Source organism: Trifolium pratense, linkage group LG2, assembly GCF_020283565.1.
Source record: "Trifolium pratense cultivar HEN17-A07 linkage group LG2, ARS_RC_1.1, whole genome shotgun sequence".
Lineage (NCBI taxonomy): Eukaryota > Viridiplantae > Streptophyta > Magnoliopsida > Fabales > Fabaceae > Trifolium > Trifolium pratense.
Genome location: NC_060060.1, coordinates 25,148,958 through 25,169,101, shown reverse-complemented (window position 1 = coordinate 25,169,101; position 20,144 = coordinate 25,148,958). Strand labels below are relative to the sequence as shown.

Sequence of the window (20,144 nt, the reverse complement as noted above, 5' to 3'; positions counted from 1 at the left end):
AAACATTGTTCACTCTCACATCTTTCAGGAGGGTAATACTTGTGCAGATCGTTTAGCCACTCATGGTCATGAAACAGAGAGTTCGATGTGGTGGGATGCATTGCCTCTTTTCCCGCACGATCAATTTCTACATGACAAGATGGGATTGCCTTGTTAGCGTATCGATTAATTTCCTTTTTTTTTTTTCTTTCTTGCTTTGGGTAAGGTTTAGTCCCCCATCTTGTACTACATATATATTTTTTTCTCTATATATTAATATTATTATAAGCTATAGGTATATGACGGGGATGTCTAAAGGTGTCAACATAGTTGGGATGTATATTCACCTCTTGATGTCAAAATGATCTTAATTTATAAAAAATATATATATATTTTTTTATTTTTTTATCAAAAAAAAAAAATTATTTTCCATGATGGCCCAAAGGCAGCCAGGCCCTATTAGCCCATGTTCCTTCCTCCAAACGAAACCGTGTTATTGGTTGACCTATGAAGCTGAACGACCAATTACTACGAATTCAATTCAAAGTTCAACAACACAAACAGTATCTATCTACCAATCAAAATATCTTTTTCGTGCACCTACCTCTTCCCAACATCCTTGGAGTTGGTCTTGAATCACAAACATGCCAACCCTCTCAAATTTCTACACCATTAAAGATGTATCCGAGCACAAAGCTAAAGACGATTGCTGGATCATTGTTGATGGAAAGGTAGTACTCACTTCTTTCTCTCTCAAATTCCCCATCTCTGTTTTTAATGCTCCTTGTTGTGTCATTCATTTAATTTCGTTTTAAATACTAAATTCATTTTTACCTTCATTCAATAACTGCTCTATACATTTATTCAACCTAAAAGTAAAAAGTGAATTTTTTCCGACTAGAGAGAGTAGTACTTACTTGAGTAATTACTTACTTGAGTGAATTTTACTCTTAGTCTAATTAATCTATAGAGTTAATCTTGACTTTTACCAACAATGAATTGGTCCAAGTGGTAAGAGTCTTGGTCCCCTTAAAGCATGTTGTCGGGGTATTTCTGACTCATGCCTATGGAGAAAATTCGATTGGGAGGGGAGAACTTACCTTATGTGCCCCACATGTTCTTTGATAGAGATTAGTCCAAAACATTTACTGATATTAATTAGGAGTTTATTTGGACACGAATCAATAAATACATGTAGTTTATGAAAATTGAGAAGCATTGGCTATTAGATACTTTATGAAACATTGAGAAACATCTAGTTTAGTGATATTATTTAGGCGGTAGCTGATTCACCATTCTTCCCTCTCCAGAATAGAGTCAAAAATATGAGAATTGAGAAATATTAGCTATTGGTTACTTTATGAAAACTAAATTCAGCTAAAAAGCTTGTTCTTTGGTTTATTTATGTCCATAACAAAAATGTAGTGTCTGTGTGTGCATCATAACTTCATTTTTATTCTACATATAGAAAACTTTAACATAAGAATGATCACATCAAAATTTTAAGGCAGATGTTCATTTGCAGTTTCTGTTTGAGGTATTTATCGCATATAGGTTTAAAGACATTGTGGTTTATAAGCATATACAAGAAGAAATCAGATTCTGCTCAATGTTCGTGTCGCTTTTATTGAGTTGGCTGAATTTTCGTAGTTTTCCACTTGTGTCCAAAGTTTTCCACTTTTTTAAGTTCCCAAACATTTTGATGTTCCTTTTGCTTCGTGTCCTTCTATCCATGATGCCTCTTTGCAGGCCAAGTGGATTGGGTGTCTTTTTCGTCTTGGGACATGTTTCCTACAATACATCATTTATTTTCTAGGGTACCCTCCAATTTGGCTGCTCTTCGAACTCTCCTGCGGCCTAGTTTACAGTGATAATGATATCATATCACCATGTTTTGTTGCTCGTTGCTATACTATGTAGGTTACTGTCTTCTTTTACCAGTTTTGGCTATAATTTTCATAGTTTGGCTCTGGCTTGTATTACCTTATTTCCGAGCAAGTTGTTGTATTTATGTCCTGTTTGGTAGGGCTCATATAAGATGGACAGTTTAAAAAACGATCTACTGTTGCACCACTAAACAATATTTGCCAACCCTCTTTGAAAAATGGATATTTGTTGGACATAACCAGTCCCTTCACCATTTGCCTCCCAAAAGCTGAAACCTGACAACTCACAAACACAATACATAATTATCTCTGTTCCTCACACCATTGCTGTCTTTTTTTTGCCCTCTTCTTCTCAGTCGCCTACTTCCTTCTCCACCGTTAAGTGAGACAACACACCACACAAGTCCAATCCCATCCACATCCTCACCACCTCTGAAACGACTCTTATCGTTTCCATTACCTCCTCGACTGTTTCAGCATTGGATCCAATGCCTCCATTCCCAACGACAAGGTTGTCAAAATTAAGAGTCTAATTAAAATTTTGGAAGTACCATAGACTTAACTCAGTAAACTCGTAAGACTCTCTAGTATGAAAAGTAATACTAAAAAACCTATACTCCCCACAAAATTGATTTGTAAGGTGAGAGATGTGCCCTAGTTATAAGTTTATAACCACTATTCATACCATGTCATTATCCCATATGGGATTCTCCCCAACTATTACAACTCCCAAATACCGTAAATTTTCATATTGCAATACAAAGCAAAAATATCCCAATAAACAAAAAATATGCTGGGAAAGGTGGAACAAACTACAAAGTATGCATAGATTCAGATTCATATTAAATGGTGAAACTGAACAAATAAAATGGTAAATGGACTAGTGGAGATTCATATTAAATGGTAAAACTGGATGAAGAAAAACCTAAAGAATAAAAACATTAAACCAGTGGAGACTAGTGATTTAGATTTGCAACATGTTGCTTTGTACAGTTGTAGGTTCTAACTGAAGGTTAGAAGATAGAGGGAGATTTGGTTTGGTGGAGATTTCACAACACCTTGCTTTGGTGCTTGTTAGTTGTTGAAGATTCACTGGTCAAAGTTCTTCACCGAAAGGGGAGAGGTTTCACTCATAGGGAACCTGGGTGAATGTTGAAAAGTGGCAATCTGCAGAGATTTTCTCTATAGGTCTTCACTTGGGTGAAGTCTCAAACATAAACACAATAAAAGGAACAAATGCAACATACTCAAAACCTGTTGTATTGGGCCTTTTTCCCGCCGTTAGACTCAATAACTCTTGATAAACTCACAAGTCTGTTTCTATCTAGACACAAACTTGGAGAAGTCTATGATTAAACTTGTGAGTTGAACAACCATGCCTTTGAATCTACCCTATTTCATTTAAATTTTCATTTTGCAAAAAACAAATTATGGTTGTGTTCATTTTTTATATAACTCCATTTCATTCACTTCGCAAAATCTGCATGTTGGTCTGGTGTTGTTAGTTGCAGGAATTAGGGTTTTTTTAAAAATTCTGCTATGATACATTGTTATAGCCAATATGTGCCAACGCTTTGGTACTAAATTGCGTATCGCTGAACAGTAGTGTGTTGTTCAAATTCTGCTACTTTAGCCGCTATTTGACAACACTGTCTCATGCATATTCATGGCATCAGCAGGGGGTGGTTGTGGGTACTGACTGCTTAGTCGAAGTCAAGTGTAGAGCTTGGTGGTGTTCTGGGTTATGTTTGGGGTGATGGGCAATGCTTGGGTTGATGGATTGCAGGATTTGCAGCTTTGAGTGTTAACAAAGAGGTTGGTTTCTGGTTGGAAGAGGAAAAACCTAAAGACCTATTGGCAATAAATACAAATATTAATGGGAAATACATTTCAAACCTACATATAATTATATGACCGTTATAGTATTAGACTGTATAATGGTGCACTACTCTTATACCCTGTTATAGTATTGCTTGGTTCTGTGCTGACTACACTGTTTCATTCTGTTAATATCTTATTTGGTATATTCTGATTCCAAACTTGTCTTATATGGCTATTGAGTCTAAAAATATATCGATGTTTTCTTCTAGTGATGTCTTTTATGCCACTCCCTTCCCTTTGCTTTTCTAGTTGTTACATTTTTTTATTTATTTGCCATTGTAGGTATATGATGTGACAAAATATTTGGATGATCATCCTGGTGGAGATGATGTTATCCTTGAAGCAACCGGTATATCCTAATACTTTCTATATTTTTGTTACACCATGGACTGCATAACTAAACATGGAAAAATTCTTCCAGTATCAAAATTCACAATCTTATTAGACTTCTGTGTGTTAACTTTTATAAAGGGAGAGATGCAACTGAGGATTTTGAAGATGCTGGCCACAGCAAAAGTGCAAGAGAACTTATGGAGCAGTATTATATTGGTGAGTTTGACACGTCGTCTCCGATTGCAACCAAGAAAGGTTTTTCTGAAAGTTTTGCGCAGCTGAAAAAGAAACAATATTTGGGACTTTCGGTAGCTGTAGTTGGCATCTCAGTGATTGTTGGTTTCTTATACTTGCGGAAGAAGTAATCCTTACACAAGTCTACAATTCATTCTTTTCGCAATTGTTGCTGCTGCAAAGGAAGCAGTGCAGCAAATTTTGTATTGCTTGAAGCATAGAAAATATATTATAAAAAACTGGCTTATCACAAACAATAATAATTGATTGAAGCATAATGTTGCATTGGAGGGTTGATTAATGTTCATGGATTAATTTGTTGGATTTGTTTTTAGAATAATAGCTTATTTAGATTAAGTAGTTTTATGATTTTTTTTATTTAACTCTAATTTATGCGTATATCTCTGAAGCCCGATTGGTGTTTTTAATGGAGTATCTCCTTTCATCCAGTTTATTTTTTTCATCTCAGTGTTTGAACCGGAAGAACTTTCCTAACGTTTTTGCAAACATTAGGAAAATATTATTGTTTTCTTCATACTTTCTCTTTTTGGTGAATAAATATTATTGCTTTCTATTAAGGCCAATTTAAACCAATGCGTTCTAAGCAATCAGTGCCTTCATTCCTCCGGGATAAATGTGTTTTTGGAATCACAAACTTATGACTTATTATCTAATTATAAAACATGCTCAAAAGAATAAATCTCTGCACAAGTTTCAGCTTCATGGAGAATGATAGTAGAAGAACAAGTTTTATCACAAACAAAAGGGGAAGGTGTGTCCAGATGGGAGCTTCAATTGGTTGGCATCAGTGCCATGCCGATGGCATCAAAGTATGAAGAAATCTTGCCACCTGAGCTTCATGACTTTGTGACCCTCCCAGATAGTGCTTACACTTTGAACAAATTCTTGTGATGGGGAAAACCATCCTAGCGAAACTTGAATGGACATTGACTGTGCCTACTACACCTTTAGTGTTCCTCGCCAGTTTCATCAAAGTGGCATTGGTGGTGTCTGGTGTTCCTTCTGTTGAAGATGCTTTGGAGAACATGGTTCATTTTATTTCTGAATTGGGGATGATGCACTATGCTACCTTAATGTATTGTCCAATATCAATGGTTGCTGCTGCAGCAGCAGTTTTTGCAGCAAGGTGCACTTTGAAAAAGAGTCCTATTTGAAATGAGACACTGAAGATGCGGCGATTCATCTTCAGCGTAGATGATTCATTAATAGTTTTTGGATCTTCTTGTCAAAAATATAAATGTTTGGATCTTGCATGTCTACTGGATTGAACAGTGAACCATCAACAACTAATAACAACTAATTATTTGTACCTTTCTTCATCTTCTCTCCCCTCCCCTCCCCTCCCCTCCCCTCCCCTCCCCTCCCCTTGTTCTTCATCTTCATCATTGCATTGCATTCCATTCCATTCATTCTGCATCTTAATAAAAAAACATAAAAATGGAACACCATACAATTAATGATTCATTAATATTTGTTGTGTTACATAGTACTTACAGTGCATTTGAGAGCTTAAATAGGCAGACACGGTTAAAAGAATTAAAAAATTAAAAGGAAATAGGATTAAAAAATTAAAATATCGCTAGAAGGAGGGGTTGAACCTCCGACCTTGTGGTTAACAGCCACACGCTCTAACCAACTGAGCTATTCCAGCTTTGTTGTTTAAACGTGGATACTAATTATATTCATTTCAATGCAATGTACTCGACAAAGCCATTTTACACAGACACAGTATCGGTATCGGAGAGGAGAAGAGAACGGTGAAGACTGAAACTAGCAATCGAAAACGCAACAACACACTTCAATTCATTAATGAATGAATGAATGAATGAAGAAAAATGGCGAAAAAACTTTTGAAATTGAATATTCCATGTAGAAGAAGATCATTCTCCTCTGAAACTCCATCTCTTTACTCATTCCTTCAACCTTGTTTGTTTTCCATCAACAACAAATCTCATGATGATGATGATAATGAACCCCAAAATCTCCCAACTTCAGCACCACACTCACTCTCTCTCACACCTCACCAACTTACTACTCTTCAAACAACTCTCCACAAATCCCTCATTACTACTCAAACTGATGAAGCTTGGAAATCCTTCAAAACCCTCACTACCCACCATTCCTTCCCACCTAAACCCCTCACCAATTCCCTCCTCACCCACTTATCCTCTCTTGGTGACATTCACAATCTCAAAAGAGCTTTTGCATCTACCATCTTTCTCATTCAAAAGAATCCCAACCTTCTCCATTTCGATACAATCCATACCATGCTTCTTTCAATGAAGTCTGCCAACACTGCTTCCCCTGCTTTTGCACTTGTTAAGACAATGTTCAAAAACAGATTTTTTATTCCTTTTCATTCGTGGGCCGGCGTGCTCGTTGATATTGCTAGGAACAATCATAACCTTGCTGCTTTCTTGCCTCTTTTTGAAGAGAATTGCAGGGTTGCTTTCGATGAGAAGTTGAATTTCATGATGCCTGATGTTTCTGCTTGTAATGCTGCTCTTGAAGCGTGCTGTTTTCACCTTGAATCGGTAAGCGATGCTGAGAGAGTTGTTGGAATAATGTCAAATCTTAGTGTTAAGCCTGATGAATTTAGTTTTGGATTTCTTGCTTATTTATATGCACTTAAGGGGTTACAAGATAAGATAGATGAGTTAAAAGTTTTGATGTCTGGGTTTGGTTACTCAAAAAACAATAAATGCTTCTATTCTAATTTGATTAGTGGGTATGTTAAGTCTGGTAATTTAGCTTTTGTGGAGTCCACAATTATTAGTAGTCTGAATGATAGAGATGAGAGGGAAGTTTGGAATTTTGATAGAGACACTTTTTGTTTAGTAATTAAGGAATATCTTCAGAAGGGAAATATTAAGGGTTTAGCTAATTTGATTATTGAGGCTCAGAAATTAGAGTCTTCAAATATCAAAGTTGATGAGTCTATAGGTTTTGGTATTGTTAATGCATGTGTTAGTATTGGACTGTCGGATAAAGCACACAGTATTCTTGATGAAATGAATGCTTTGGGAGGCTCGGTGGGTCTTGGGGTCTATGTACCCATCTTGAAGGCTTACTGCAAAGAAAATCGAACTGCTGAGGCTACTCTATTGGTCGTGGATATTAGTAGTTCTGGTCTTCGGTTGGATGTGGAAACCTACGATGCTCTGATAGAAACGTCCATGTCCGGTCAAGACTTTCAGTCGGTCTTTTCTCTGTTTAGGGACATGAGAGAGGCGAGGGTTCTTGATTTGAAAGGGAGTTACTTGACTATAATGACAGGTTTGATGGAGAATAATCGACCTGAGTTAATGGCAGCTTTCTTAGATGAAGTGGCTGAGGATCCTCGTATTGAAGTCGGTACTCACGATTGGAATTCTATAATCCACGCTTTTTGTAAAGCTGGGAGACTAGAAGATGCACGGAGGACTTTCCGAAGGATGACATTCCTGCAATTTGAGCCAAATGATCAGACATACTTGTCACTGATTAACGGATATGTTTCGGCACAGAAATATTTTGATGTAATGATGTTGTGGAATGAGGTTAAGCGCAACTTATCGGTGGATCGACCGAAGCGGATCAAATTTGACCAAAATCTGGTTGATGCATTCCTGTATGCTATGGTCAAGGGAGGTTTCTTTGATGCTGTGATGCAAGTTGTGGAGAAATCTAAAGAGATGAAAATATTTGTTGATAAGTGGAGATACAAACAAGCATTCATGGAGACCCATAAAAAGCTCAAAGTGGCCAGGTTAAGAAAAAAGAATATTAGAAAAATGGAAGCGCTTATTGCTTTCAAGAATTGGGCTGGCTTAAATGCGTGAACTATATGCACTGGTGAGTGGCTACTGCTTATCTCAATGATTAAACCATGACTTCTGGATAAAACAGGTAAAAATGAAAGTTGAGGAAGGATTCAACATGCATGTTCTTTCAAGAAGCAAGCTTTAATTTCACAACTTTAGAGCACTTCAATTTCTTACTTCAATAACAACAGAAATTTGGGCTTGCGGGTATCCACATTTTCCCATTTTCTATACTATTTATGATGTTATACAAAGCAATTACTTGACGATCTTTTAATAAGTTTAGACTGCTAATTATTGCATTATGGGCCAAATGTAATAATTTTTACCATTTTGTTCTCCGTGCTGTCATGTTTTCACTCATTGATTGTCATCCTCAGTTGTCTTCTTGTACATAGAATTGGAACTTTAAAACACGTTGGATCAACGAACTTATGATTTTAATATTCCCAAGAGATAATTGAGATGCAACCATATATGTGATATGCAACCCTATGACATATCAAATACCACCATAGATAATTGAGATTACGGAGTTTTGGTGCTTTGTTTATGAGCATTGTGTACATGCAGGTTTATGTACAGTTGGGGAGTCTCTACTATTGTTTGTTCACATGGTGATGTCATGAGTGTTGCAATGAGATCTAAGTGTGTTTTATCTTGGAAAAGAAGTTGGGCTGGAGGCTACGACTTAAAGGGAGCAGATGGATGAGTTTGAAGTGCTTCATGCTGCGTTGGTAAGTATAACAAGGTTACTAGAATTTCTTTGTGTTTACTATTTTACCATCATATTTTATCTTGGCAGCATATAGATAAATGATAAAACGAAAAATGTGATATAGCATGTACGATGTCTCTAGTTATAAGCACCCTTTGTGAAAAAAAAAATTGTCCCTAAATATATGCCCCTCTTTCGAATTTACTAGGTGCATTCCCCCTCAAAAAAATAACCCTAATTAATATTACTAATTTATCTTGGAATATGAAAAGTCAATATTAAATACATCTATACACAAAGGGTAATTCAATAATATAGTAGTTATACAAAGAATAGACACATTAATTACACAACCAAGTTTTTTTAATAAATGTGAAATATGCAATGATTACTTATAAAATGGGATGGAGGGAGTATTTAGGAATCAGCTTCATCTTTGAACTTGTATTCTTGTTCTGTCAGTGCAAATCATGAGCAAAAGTCTTCATGGATTCTTGTATTTATTGAATATGATACCCAGATACAGAATGACTATCCGTAATTTGGTACTCTTCAGATAGCAAAATGGCTTAAGTTTCAAAAAGTATCTAGAATTTCATAGTAATGAGATACTTTGTGTCAACTGTCAAGGAGATAAGAAAAGTTGATTAAAGTACTTCTGTATTTATCAATTGCAAGACCAGTCATTGGATTAAGAATGACATAGGTGAAGGTTTTCTTCATCACAAACGTGAAACTTGGCTTCCCTAGGCATGTTGGCAGGCAGGAAGGATTATTTCCTTTGCATTAGTGTGCCTTAGGAAGGCAGTGTGAAGTGTGAACTTTTGTGGTGAAAAAAATCTTTAGCCGTTGTATTTAGTCATTGAAAAATAGATTTTCAAATAATAGAGTCCTGATATTAGAATTATTGTATGGCAGTATCTTTTGGGTAATTTTGTAACTACTGTAATTAGGGTGTGATTGTTAACCTTGTATTGTGACTTTCTATTGTGTGTAATTGAGACACTGATTGTCTCATACACGTTCTCATTTTTCTCTTTATCAACATGTTATGGATATAGTTGCTTATGTGTTTGGTCTAAATTCTAAAATGGTATTGGTGTTTTTATTTGTAATAACTTTTTGACCAATTGTTTGTAATCACTTAATCACCTAGAAGAGCAAGAAATTATTGAGCTATGGCTTCAGCCACTTGTGAACTTATATGGTTTGATTAGTTGGTGATTAATGCATTTTGCTTTTTCGATCCTCATTGCCAACATTGTAAAACCAAAAAAAACCTTAAAAAAAAAAAAACATTGTTAAATCTTATCTGTTTAAATGTATCTCAGTAACTCTTGTAGTTTATGTTATACACTTATACTCCACTTTTGACAGAGGGTTGTGTGTGATGTACAAGACTAAGGTGACACTTCAGTTTCACCAATTTTCCTTCATCGTCAGAGTGAGTTACTTGGTGGATAGGTCTTCAACGGGGCTACTTTGGTTGTGTTTGTAGTTTGTGGAGTTTTGACTTTAAATTTTGTATTGCTCATCTGTGTTCTTCCAAATTCTTTTAAATATAGTGTCCAATTATAGAGGTTTGTATTATTTGTGCTCTGGTGGTGTAAAATTTTTTTAAACATACATTCAATGACGCGTTGCCACATCATTTAATGAATGTGACACACCATGTGTTTTTAATTACCTTATATGATGTGTCGGTATATTATTGGATGTATGTGCAAAATAACTTTCCACCGATAGTGCATATAAATTAAATTGTTGTATTATATTGGTGGTTGTCCATATTATCAGTTTAAATAAATTACATTGGTTGAATTCCATTTGACTCAATTTTTTTTACTTTTCTTAAGATAGGGGTCTATTTTGTGTTGTATTTTTTATATTAATTTATTTTAAATTTATGATATTATTTTATGTATAATTATTATATTAATTTAATTTGTCTTTGACTTGGTCATTACACATTTTTCTTAACTCCTAATTTAACTGATCATATATCCGTTGGTCTATTGGCAATTTCATTGGCAGATCCTAATCATTGTGACAAATTGCAATTCTAAGTTGCTTAGATCATATTGTTAATTTCTTGATATCTCCTGCAAAACCAAATCAAACAATCTTCATCATCATCACATCAATTCCCACCTTCTTATTGATAATAACGCTATATACCTTTAATGTCACAATACTCTTTTTATTACGTGCACTTGAGAGCGTTTCAACATACTAAATCATTGGGAAGAAAATTGATAAAAATGGACTATGCCACCGGAAAACGACAACTAAATGAAACCAACTTTTGCGATTGGAGATCTTATGGATACAGTTCAATGAAAAAAACAAGTTATTTGTTAGTTATGTTAGCACTCAAATTGTTCTGTCCATTTCCTATATGTGTTTGATAATGGCTATGAGAAGTGCTAATTTAAAATTAATTTGAGAGATAAACTTTAAACTTTTAATGATTATCATAAGCCCTTATGAATGGTGTATGGTTGTATTGTAGCATGCACTAGATGAAATCACATTTATGAGTATCAAGTGGGATCGCTTGCATGAGACCGTGACAAGTCTCTATAGCACTCATGAGAACCAGACAAGTGCATGACCTAAATGCGCAACACTGCGATAACACAAGAATTGTGGGGTAAGATGTGATTAGTAGACTACTAACATACAAAAAGTATCTTTAATAAACTCAACCCAAAATTCAATTTGATATTCATCTTTTAGTTGTATCAATCAAGAGACCACAGTCACTGTGTTGTAGAAACATCAACTACAAATGGCACGGCAAATCTCATATTTTGTAACATTCCAACCTATGAATTCAAAACCAAGAATAAAATAGCAAGCAAATCCAAGCAAACCCTTTTGATTCTAATATGGATTAAGCTAGTACCTAGCAAATCCACGAAAATCTATTATGTTTGCACACAACTGAGGCAACAGCAAACAGATTTCGCCAGAAAATGGAGATAAAAAAAAATTACACAGGATTGATTTATTTTTATGAATTTTGGGAATTTTGGAAATTTTAGGGTTTAATGAGGATTGAAGATTTCAATTTTTTAGTTTAGAATAAGATTAATGTAAACAAAACATATAGAATTATGCGATTTTAAGGTGTATTTTGTATAGTGTAAAGTTGAAAATGATGAAGAAGATGAAGAACATGGATGAATTTTCATGTGAATTCTGAATTTTTAAAATTTTCAATAAAAAAAATTATTAAATTTATATGTTACAAAAAAGAGATAAAGGACTAATTTGTTACAAATAAATAAGATAAAAGATCTCTGGTGTCATTTTGCCTTTTTTTCTTCCTCTTTTGGGGGTCAAAGAGATCTTACATTCGTACTATCTACTGCGTTGCGTGTGTTAGATTTTTCTTTAGTTGAAGTTTGACATCAGATATCAGATATCTTAATAGTTAGTTCTTAGATCCCGTAATGATTGCACCAAAAATTAAATAAATAATTATGAGCATGTTTGTTTGAGATTTAAAAAAAAATGATTTTTTTTGAAAAAATGATTTTCAAGAAAATCTTTTTTTTTTTAGAGATTTTGAAAAAAATCTAAAGCTATTTGCCGTTTGTTTACAATCATTAAAATCTATTTTTTTTAAGATGGTGAAGGATAAAAAAAATTGATTTTGATAAAAGCTATTGAAAATAAATTTCCATTTTAATAAAAAAAATAATTTTTTTACTAAAATGATTGTTGAAAAAATCTGAAACAAACAGAAGTAAGATAAAAAATAAATTTTTTTTATGAAAAATCTAAAACAGGTGATAATCTTTTAAAATTTTTTGAAATCCTAATTGATCAATATTTTTTTTAGAATATATATATAAAAATATAGACGAATATAAGATTTTTTAGCATAGATAATCAAATTCTGTGTAAGAGTGTGCAGAAGAACCCTAAGCAATGGCGATGATGCAAGGAGTCCAAAAGAACACTCTATACGTCGGAGGTTTAGCGGAAGAGGTAAACGAATCAATCCTCCACGCGGCGTTCATACCTTTCGGAGACATTAAGGATGTGAAGACTCCTCTTGACCAAGCCACTCAGAAACATCGCTCCTTCGGTTTCGTCACTTTCCTTGAAAGGGAAGATGCTTCCGCCGCCATGGATAATATGGACGGTGCTGAACTTTATGGACGTGTTCTTACTGTTAATTACGCCCTTCCTGAGAAAATTAAGGGTGGTGAACAAGGCTGGGCTGCTCAACCAAGTAACTCATCTCTTCTCTATCTATTATTGTCTTTCAATTGTTTTGATTTCGTGTTTACGGTTAGGGTTTGTGGATTCGATTAGGTTTAAATGATAGAAGCATTAGTTCTATTTAGTTTGAAGGGATTATTATGAGAAAATAGACTAGGGGCCGTTTGGATTAGCTTATTTTTGTGTTTATGCAAATAAATAATTTTCTATACATTATTATAAGTTTGTCAAGCTAGTTTATTCTAAAATAGCTTATAAAAATACAATTTTTATTAGTAGGAACTTATAAATTAACGTAAAATCTCATTTATTTGCATAAGTTGTTTTGTATAAGCTCAGAAATAAGCTAATCCAAATGGGCCCTAGATAAAAAGTTTTGATTTTTTTTTTTTTATGTTAAATGGTTGAATAGAAGATTGTAGCTTACTAACACGAGTGGTTCTGATTCTGAGTATGCATTACAAGAGAGTAATCTCTTGCAATGTTGTCAAATAGCGGCTCTAGCAAAGGATACTAGCTTAATTTGAACAAATTGCTATGGTTTTGCTATAGGACGAAACTTAGCTGCATTTCCTTAGATGTTTTTCGTATGGTTCTTAACTTAAAATACACTTTTTATGGTTACAACAAATGTTTAGAAAATTATAGATTAGAGGATAAAACTTAGTTGCATTTCCTTAAACAAAAATAGTAATTTGAGAGGTCCATTTGGAGAGACAAAGAGAGAAAAAAGCAGATTGACGTACTTGAGAGGATCCAAACACTTGACAATAACGGTCTCTTGGCATTAAATGGAAGGATACACAGCAAACTCAAAAACAAGTTACGATATTAGGGGAATTGCTTTGAATGGAGTATTTTGTGTCTTTCGTTTAGGGTTTGATAAAACTGATTTTGAATTAGACTTGATTTGGTTAAAATTGAGTTTGAAATAAAGAGGTTTTATGTATGCTTGAATGATTTTACTCTAAAAGCAAGTATGAGGTTAGTATGATGTAACTCCTAGTATTAATTTTTCAATTTAATAAAGATTAAAGAAGCTATTTTTATACAATAAAAAGCAAGAGTGGTTCTGACTTCTGAGTATGAGAAGATAAATGAGATAAAAGGGCTTGATTGTTTTATGTTAAATGGTTGAACTGAAGATTATAGCTAACTGAACTCTAACATGAGTGGTTCTGAGAATGCACTACAAGAGAATTTGAACTGAAGAGTATAGTTTACTGAATTTAAACATGCTGTAAAATAGCGGCTATAGCGCCCTAGCAAAGCGGAATAGTAGAATTTGAACAGATTGTTATGGTTTTGGTGAATACACTATTTAGTATATAGTGGTGTTAAATAGCGGCTATTATTGTATGTAGCGGGAATTTGAACAAACTGTTTTTTTTTTCTTTTTCTTTCTGTGATCCGCAATTGACAATAATGGTCTCTTGCCATTAAGTCGGAGGATACTGTGCAAACTCAAAATGAGTTAAATTGTTAGGGGAATTGCTTAGGATGTAGTATTTTGTGACTTCCATTCAGGGTTTGATAAAATTGATTTTGAATTAGATTGATTCGGTTAAAATTGAGTATTAAGTAAAGAGGTTTGTTTAAGAATGCTTGAATATTTTCTCTCAAACCAAGTATCTCAAATTTTCTTTGTTAAATTTTGCCACTTGTGTGATTGACTAAATTTTTTCAATTTTTCAGTTTGGGCGGATGCTGATACTTGGTTTGAGCGCCAACAACAAGAGGAGGACATGCGTCGTCTTGAAGCAGAGAATAAAGCTGCCATGCTGGCTGCTGAAGAACTGCATAGGAAGCAAGTAGCTGAAGAGCGAGAAGGAGAGAAAGAGGAAATTGAGATCAAGGATGATCCAATGGCAAGGGCTGAAGCAGAGGTTGTTGGAAATTGAGGCCAAGGAAGATCTCATGGCAAGGGATGAAGCAAAGGTTGTTCAACAGAAAGGCCAATAACTTGTTATTTGTAAATCAGAAGGAGCACTTGGTAAGGGAAGCTTGATGCATTTTTTCATTGGTTCGCCTCATCTGTAATGTGAGATAAATTCTGATTCATGGTGAAACAAAATCCTCTACAGATTATGAAACAGGATAGCTGGGGTACTCGTGAGTGAAACAAAATATTGTATTTTCACCTGTCCATTGCCTCACTTGTATTGTTAAAATTCTCCTGTTTGGCCAGACTAATATATGGTTCATGACATTATATAGGATTTTAACTGACTTCGTAAATTTATAATATTATACAAAGGATTCCATGGATTTTAAGCAAGCATTCAAGACAAATGCTAGCAACACATTATCTAACACAATATTTTCAACATCATCTGTTTTATTGGTTAAAATTCAAATAGATCTCACTAAAATTAAATAGAATTTTTATTATTTTATAAATTAAATATAATATTCAATTTTGAAATGTAGGAATTTTTCGTTTTTATCCTTTGACGTTGTCTTGCAATGATTCCTCAAAGAAAAGTCTATGTTCGACAACTGTCAATTGAAAACTGTGGTTAAATTTTCTTGTAGCCTTTTTTATTCAAATAAGCTCGTGAATGAGAACTACCATATTCAGGGTGATTGTTTTTTCATCGTGCACATCATCAATCACTTGTTTGCAATTCATTTAAAGAATAATACTAGGAAGCTCCAAGGGAAATGATCCATGATTTAAGAGCTTTAATAAGCCGCCAGAACTCACATTCTGCTGCCTTCATATTCGTGTAACACTAATGATCCAGCACGATCAAACAAGCAAAAATCGAATCGCAAACGGTTGCGCTCCTGGAAAGTTGTTCCATCTAAGTTAGTTAAAGAGCCAATACGACGTGGATTCCATGATGACATGATTTGTTGCTGCTGCTTAAAGAAGTCAAAACATGTTCTCCTACCAAGATTGTGTGCATGCTGCCATGAATGCAATAGGCTGCTGGTTTCATGATGAACTGTTTTCCCCATCGTTTCACTTTTGTCATCCCACAACTTCAAATTCCATTTCTTTCAAATGCTCCAAGAAATAGCAGATTTTTTTGCAGCTGCTCCATTGATAAGCAGGCTCAAATTCATATGAAAGCGCCACATAAAATTCTTGATTTTTGAAGATATTTGCAAAGACCATAATCACTCTTAACCGAGTATTCCCATTACTACTAAACCTCTCAATTATTTCATCAACTTGGGAAAGTTAGATACAAATATGTTTAAGGTCATGGCAGATCTTGATGTTCCATAAGTTGCAAATAGCAATGCATAACTCACATCAAGATCTCTAACTTCATATTATCGACTTATGTGAGCGATTGTTTGCATAAATAATACTCTTTCCGTTTCAAATTACTTGACTTTTTAGAAAGAAAAAAAGAAATTAATAAAGTGTATTTTTGCATCTTATTTTCCTATTATACTCTTATTTTAATTCACCAATATTTTTTTTTGCACACACTTTTTCTTTCCAATAAATTTAATATGTTATGTATCAATTTTTTTTTAAAAAAAATAAACTTTTTTTTAACGCTTAAAATAAAAACATACAATGAAGTTTAGTAAAAAAAAAATACAATAAAAAGATTTAAAATAAGGAGGGTATAATAGACAAAATATAACATAAATTATCAAAAAGACAAGTAATTTGAAAAAAATAAATTTTTTTAAAAAGTCATGTAATTTGAAACGGAGTGAGTACCAATTAATGTCTATGTTTCGCATCTGCCATTTTCAGCCACAAACGTTGAGTTGGGTTGGCCCTGGATTAATGGAGTTACAACTGAAGTCGGTGTCAATTTAAGAAAAGAAACTTGCATTAAATTTAACATTGCAAGAAAAAAAACTTGCATTATGATTATAAAAAAAAAAAAAAAAAACTTGCATTATGTGATTTACATGACAAATTTTTTTAAATCAATAAGTTACAAAATGTTGGCAAGGCAAGCATAAATTCAATAATAGCATGTTGAATATTGAATGACACATAATGTCAACTTTGTTCGCAGTCTGCATGTCCTTCAACTCATGTACTTTCATGCTTCTTTGCTTTCGCAGCGGCAGTGTTACAGTGTTCTATACATGACATTGGAGCAGCAGTGAGATATAGTAAAGAACAACAATAGAACTGTTGCATGAAGCCAAATACCAAAACCGTCATAGCAAGACAAATTCACTGTCAAAATTTCATGCGAGAACTTCTCTGTCTTTGAATTGCATTGCAAAGCTTCACGGCATCTAGATTATCTTTGACATTATGCACTCGAACAATATTTGCCCCAGACAACACACCAGCTGTGACAGAAGCAATGGTAGCAGGATCCCTGTCAACTGCAGAAGGGCGAGAGCAAATATCACCTAAAAATCTCTTTCTTGAAGGTCCAATTAGTATAGGAGCATGGGAGATGGCCAAACTTCTTTTTGAAATCTCTGCTCTGATATCAGGTATTCCTGTGAGGACCTCTAAATTGTCTTCAGTTTTCTTTGAGAATCCAATTCCAGGGTCCATAATAATCCTCCATGCTGGGATTCCCGAGATTTCGGCCTCTTTAACACGCGAGTATAATTCCGAGGATATATCCTTGCACACATTATCATATTTCAGGTTTTCACTATTCTGCATTGTACACGGATCACCCCTCATATGCATTGCAACATAAGGAACATCAAGATCTGCCATGACCTTAAACATATTTGTATCTAACTTCCCGGCAGATACATCGTTTATAAGATGAGCCCCTCTGCCCACTGCTTCTAATGCAACTTCTGAGTAGAAAGTATCCACCGATATGAGTTTTCCTTCTACCTCAGGTATCGACATTACAGCTTCCAGGACAGGGATTAATCTACCTAATTCTTCTTCAACAGAGATCCTCGATGCCATTGGCCGAGTAGACTGAGCACCAATATCAATTATGTCAGCACCCTCAGATATCATTAACCGAGCCTGAGAAACAGCAGACTCCACAGACTGGAAATTCCCCCCATCACTAAAACTATCTGGAGTCAAATTAAGGATCCCCATGACCAATGTTCTTTGTGACCAATCAAGCAAGCCATTTGCAACAGGCATTACCCTACACATACCTTCCTCTCCAATAAGAGATTCACCACCTAATTTTTCCCATAATGAAGCTAGTCCACCAGAATGGCCTGAAAATGAATGCCAGGTAGCAACTGTATCATTGTCAATAGCTGTTCCCAGTAAATCCATCAAAGGGGCCATAACAAACGGCCTTTCCCAAATTCTTTCATGTGGTACTGTGAGAATATCTGATCTGACTCTAAATTTACCGTAGAATAAAATGTCTAAGTCAATTGGCCTTGGACCATACCTTATGCCGTCAGTACGGCCCAAGTCCTTCTCGATTCCTTTGAGTACAGACAATAATGCATGTGGCCCAAGTTTAGTAACAGCTCTTACTGCAGAGTTGAGGAAGCGAGGTTGGTCAGTAACATACGCTGGTGCTGTCTCATACAGACTCGCATGTCTTGTGATGTGTATGCCTGACTTCCTCATCAATGTCAAAGCTTCCTTGAAGTTATGTAGTCTATCACCTACGTTACTTCCCAAAGCAATCACTACTTCCTCATCTTGAGTGTGAAGTTCAACAGAGGAGTCTGGAGCTGTGTGAAGAGAGGAAAAACCCAGCACTGCAATAAATAAAAAATTATGTTTGTAACACGCTTTGATTGAGTATATGTCTAAATTGATTATATTCTTTCACTTGGAAACCTTGGCAGAACAAAAATCCAGTTTATGTACTGTTTGTGGCTTAGAAAGCTAAAATAATTTATTTCTAAATCATATAAATATATAATACATTGTAGGAAAACCAATCCACAGCCCAATGTCAGCTCTAAAAAAGAATGACCTAAATGCTTTTAGCTGTTAATAGTTTTTTATTTAAACAAATAGTATCATAATTAGTATGACTCTCTCTTATCTAATATTATTTTATTCACCCCATTAATGGCTTTTCTGTTCTTTAATAGGATACTTTATTTTCTATTCAATAGTTCATGGACAATAGAAATGAAGACTTGAAGTCATTACAATTCTTACATGTAGGACTTGTGATGTTAATTAAAAATTGTGAGAGGCATGGTTCATGGACAATAGCAATGAAGACCTAAGGCTTCCTAACCATGACAGGGAACTATGAGTTACTATTATCTATCTTACTCTGATTTTAATACCTAATTACATCATCTTAATGTTCCCACTAAACCTAAATACCTCGAGCAAGCCCTGTCACTGACACAGACATAAAACTGTTTACTATCAACACACAAACGTCAGTTCAGTTCAAGTTGCTTTCCTATATTATATCATAGAAATTTTAGGATTGTACACAAAATAGCAGCTTCCTAAGTTCATTCAGTGTACATTACCTTTATGGTAGCTTCTGGCAGCATAGAGCCGATTCGCGCGTGCCCCCAGATACTTAAGTATACTCATCTGAGAACGGCTTTCCAAAGTGTATATTGATCCAATATGCTAACCCTCTTCAGCTGATGCACTGATATCATGCAATGCCACACCCATTAGTCACAATCACAACGGAAATAATCAGAAAGAATTCACATTTCATCAGAAAATCAAAGTTCTATAGGAATTTCATGCAATAGCAATTAAAAAGAATAACCCATTATTCCAATTTAGTGAATCTCTAATTGCAGACAATAAAAGAATAGTAAAAAAGTGAAGCCTCCTCTGAGGCATATTATCAAACACATGGCATAATAAGAAGTAGAAAGTGATAGCCATATTATACAAAAACTTAGCGATTTGTCTACGGCGATAACCTGGTTAGTCTGTGAGCTACTGCTGATGTTTCGCGTTCCTGTTTGGGGTCTGTCTGTAGCTGGTCGCCGCATTACAGTCTCTTACAACATTAAGGTTAATTAATGAAAAAAAAAGTTTAAAGTTTTTTTTTTTTGACAAAAAAAGAAGTTTAAAGTTTTTTTTTTTTGACTCAAAAAGAAGTTTAAAGTTAATTATGTTTATTATGTATTTATTTTGAATCAATTATGTTTATTTTACAACATTTTGTTTTATACTCC

At 34.6% G+C, this 20,144-nt stretch overlaps 4 protein-coding genes and 1 non-coding gene across 7 annotated transcripts; 3 read left to right on the top strand and 2 right to left on the bottom strand.

The window, feature by feature from the left end:
- Positions 1 to 494: 494 nt before the first annotated feature.
- Positions 495 to 4,776, top strand: LOC123910205 (cytochrome b5). The gene is made up of 3 exons (XM_045961289.1): positions 495 to 710; positions 4,029 to 4,095; positions 4,218 to 4,776. The coding sequence occupies exons 1-3, from the start codon at positions 624 to 626 to the stop codon at positions 4,442 to 4,444; spliced, it is 381 nt and encodes a 126-aa protein (XP_045817245.1). The 5' UTR covers positions 495 to 623; the 3' UTR covers positions 4,445 to 4,776.
- A 1,135-nt stretch (positions 4,777 to 5,911) lies between these two features.
- Positions 5,912 to 5,985, bottom strand: TRNAN-GUU. Its single transcript has one exon. It is a non-coding gene; the product is annotated as a tRNA-Asn (tRNA).
- Positions 5,986 to 6,040: 55 nt separating this feature from the next.
- Positions 6,041 to 10,712, top strand: LOC123906116 (pentatricopeptide repeat-containing protein At1g69290). Of its 3 annotated transcripts, none has more exons than XM_045955972.1 (3): positions 6,041 to 8,344; positions 8,711 to 8,874; positions 10,233 to 10,712. In XM_045955972.1, the coding sequence occupies exon 1, from the start codon at positions 6,170 to 6,172 to the stop codon at positions 8,153 to 8,155; it is 1,986 nt and encodes a 661-aa protein (XP_045811928.1). In that variant the 5' UTR covers positions 6,041 to 6,169; the 3' UTR covers positions 8,156 to 8,344; positions 8,711 to 8,874; positions 10,233 to 10,712. The 3 variants fall into 3 exon arrangements, with proteins under 3 accessions (XP_045811928.1, XP_045811929.1, XP_045811927.1); XM_045955973.1 differs by having other exon boundaries at positions 6,071 to 8,168; XM_045955971.1 differs by having other exon boundaries at positions 6,071 to 8,222.
- Positions 10,713 to 12,730: 2,018 nt separating this feature from the next.
- LOC123906114 (peptidyl-prolyl cis-trans isomerase E) lies at positions 12,731 to 15,369 on the top strand. Its single transcript, XM_045955970.1, has 2 exons — positions 12,731 to 13,101; positions 14,787 to 15,369. The coding sequence occupies exons 1-2, from the start codon at positions 12,795 to 12,797 to the stop codon at positions 14,990 to 14,992; spliced, it is 513 nt and encodes a 170-aa protein (XP_045811926.1). The 5' UTR covers positions 12,731 to 12,794; the 3' UTR covers positions 14,993 to 15,369.
- A 1,527-nt stretch (positions 15,370 to 16,896) lies between these two features.
- On the bottom strand, positions 16,897 to 20,009 carry LOC123906113 (folate synthesis bifunctional protein, mitochondrial). The gene is made up of 3 exons (XM_045955969.1): positions 19,887 to 20,009; positions 19,473 to 19,600; positions 16,897 to 18,731 (listed from the first exon to the last, which is right to left on the bottom strand). The coding sequence occupies exons 2-3, from the start codon at positions 19,537 to 19,539 to the stop codon at positions 17,257 to 17,259; spliced, it is 1,542 nt and encodes a 513-aa protein (XP_045811925.1). The 5' UTR covers positions 19,540 to 19,600; positions 19,887 to 20,009; the 3' UTR covers positions 16,897 to 17,256.
- Between the last annotated feature and the right edge of the window lie 135 nt (positions 20,010 to 20,144).

Bases quoted from the DNA above. Each gene is read 5' to 3' on its own strand.
- LOC123906113 (XM_045955969.1), bottom strand. From the start codon at position 19,539: ATGAGTATACTTAAGTATCTGGGGGCACGCGCGAATCGGCTCTATGCT. The intron at 18,732-19,472 runs GTAATGTACACT...TATTTATTGCAG, and splicing joins TGCCAGAAGCTACCATAAAG to TGCTGGGTTTTTCCTCTCTT.
- LOC123906116 (XM_045955972.1), top strand. From the start codon at position 6,170: ATGGCGAAAAAACTTTTGAAATTGAATATTCCATGTAGAAGAAGATCA.
- LOC123910205 (XM_045961289.1), top strand. From the start codon at position 624: ATGCCAACCCTCTCAAATTTCTACACCATTAAAGATGTATCCGAGCAC. The intron at 711-4,028 runs GTAGTACTCACT...TTGCCATTGTAG, and splicing joins GGATCATTGTTGATGGAAAG to GTATATGATGTGACAAAATA. The intron at 4,096-4,217 runs GTATATCCTAAT...ACTTTTATAAAG, and splicing joins TGTTATCCTTGAAGCAACCG to GGAGAGATGCAACTGAGGAT.
- LOC123906114 (XM_045955970.1), top strand. From the start codon at position 12,795: ATGGCGATGATGCAAGGAGTCCAAAAGAACACTCTATACGTCGGAGGT. The intron at 13,102-14,786 runs GTAACTCATCTC...TCAATTTTTCAG, and splicing joins AGGCTGGGCTGCTCAACCAA to TTTGGGCGGATGCTGATACT.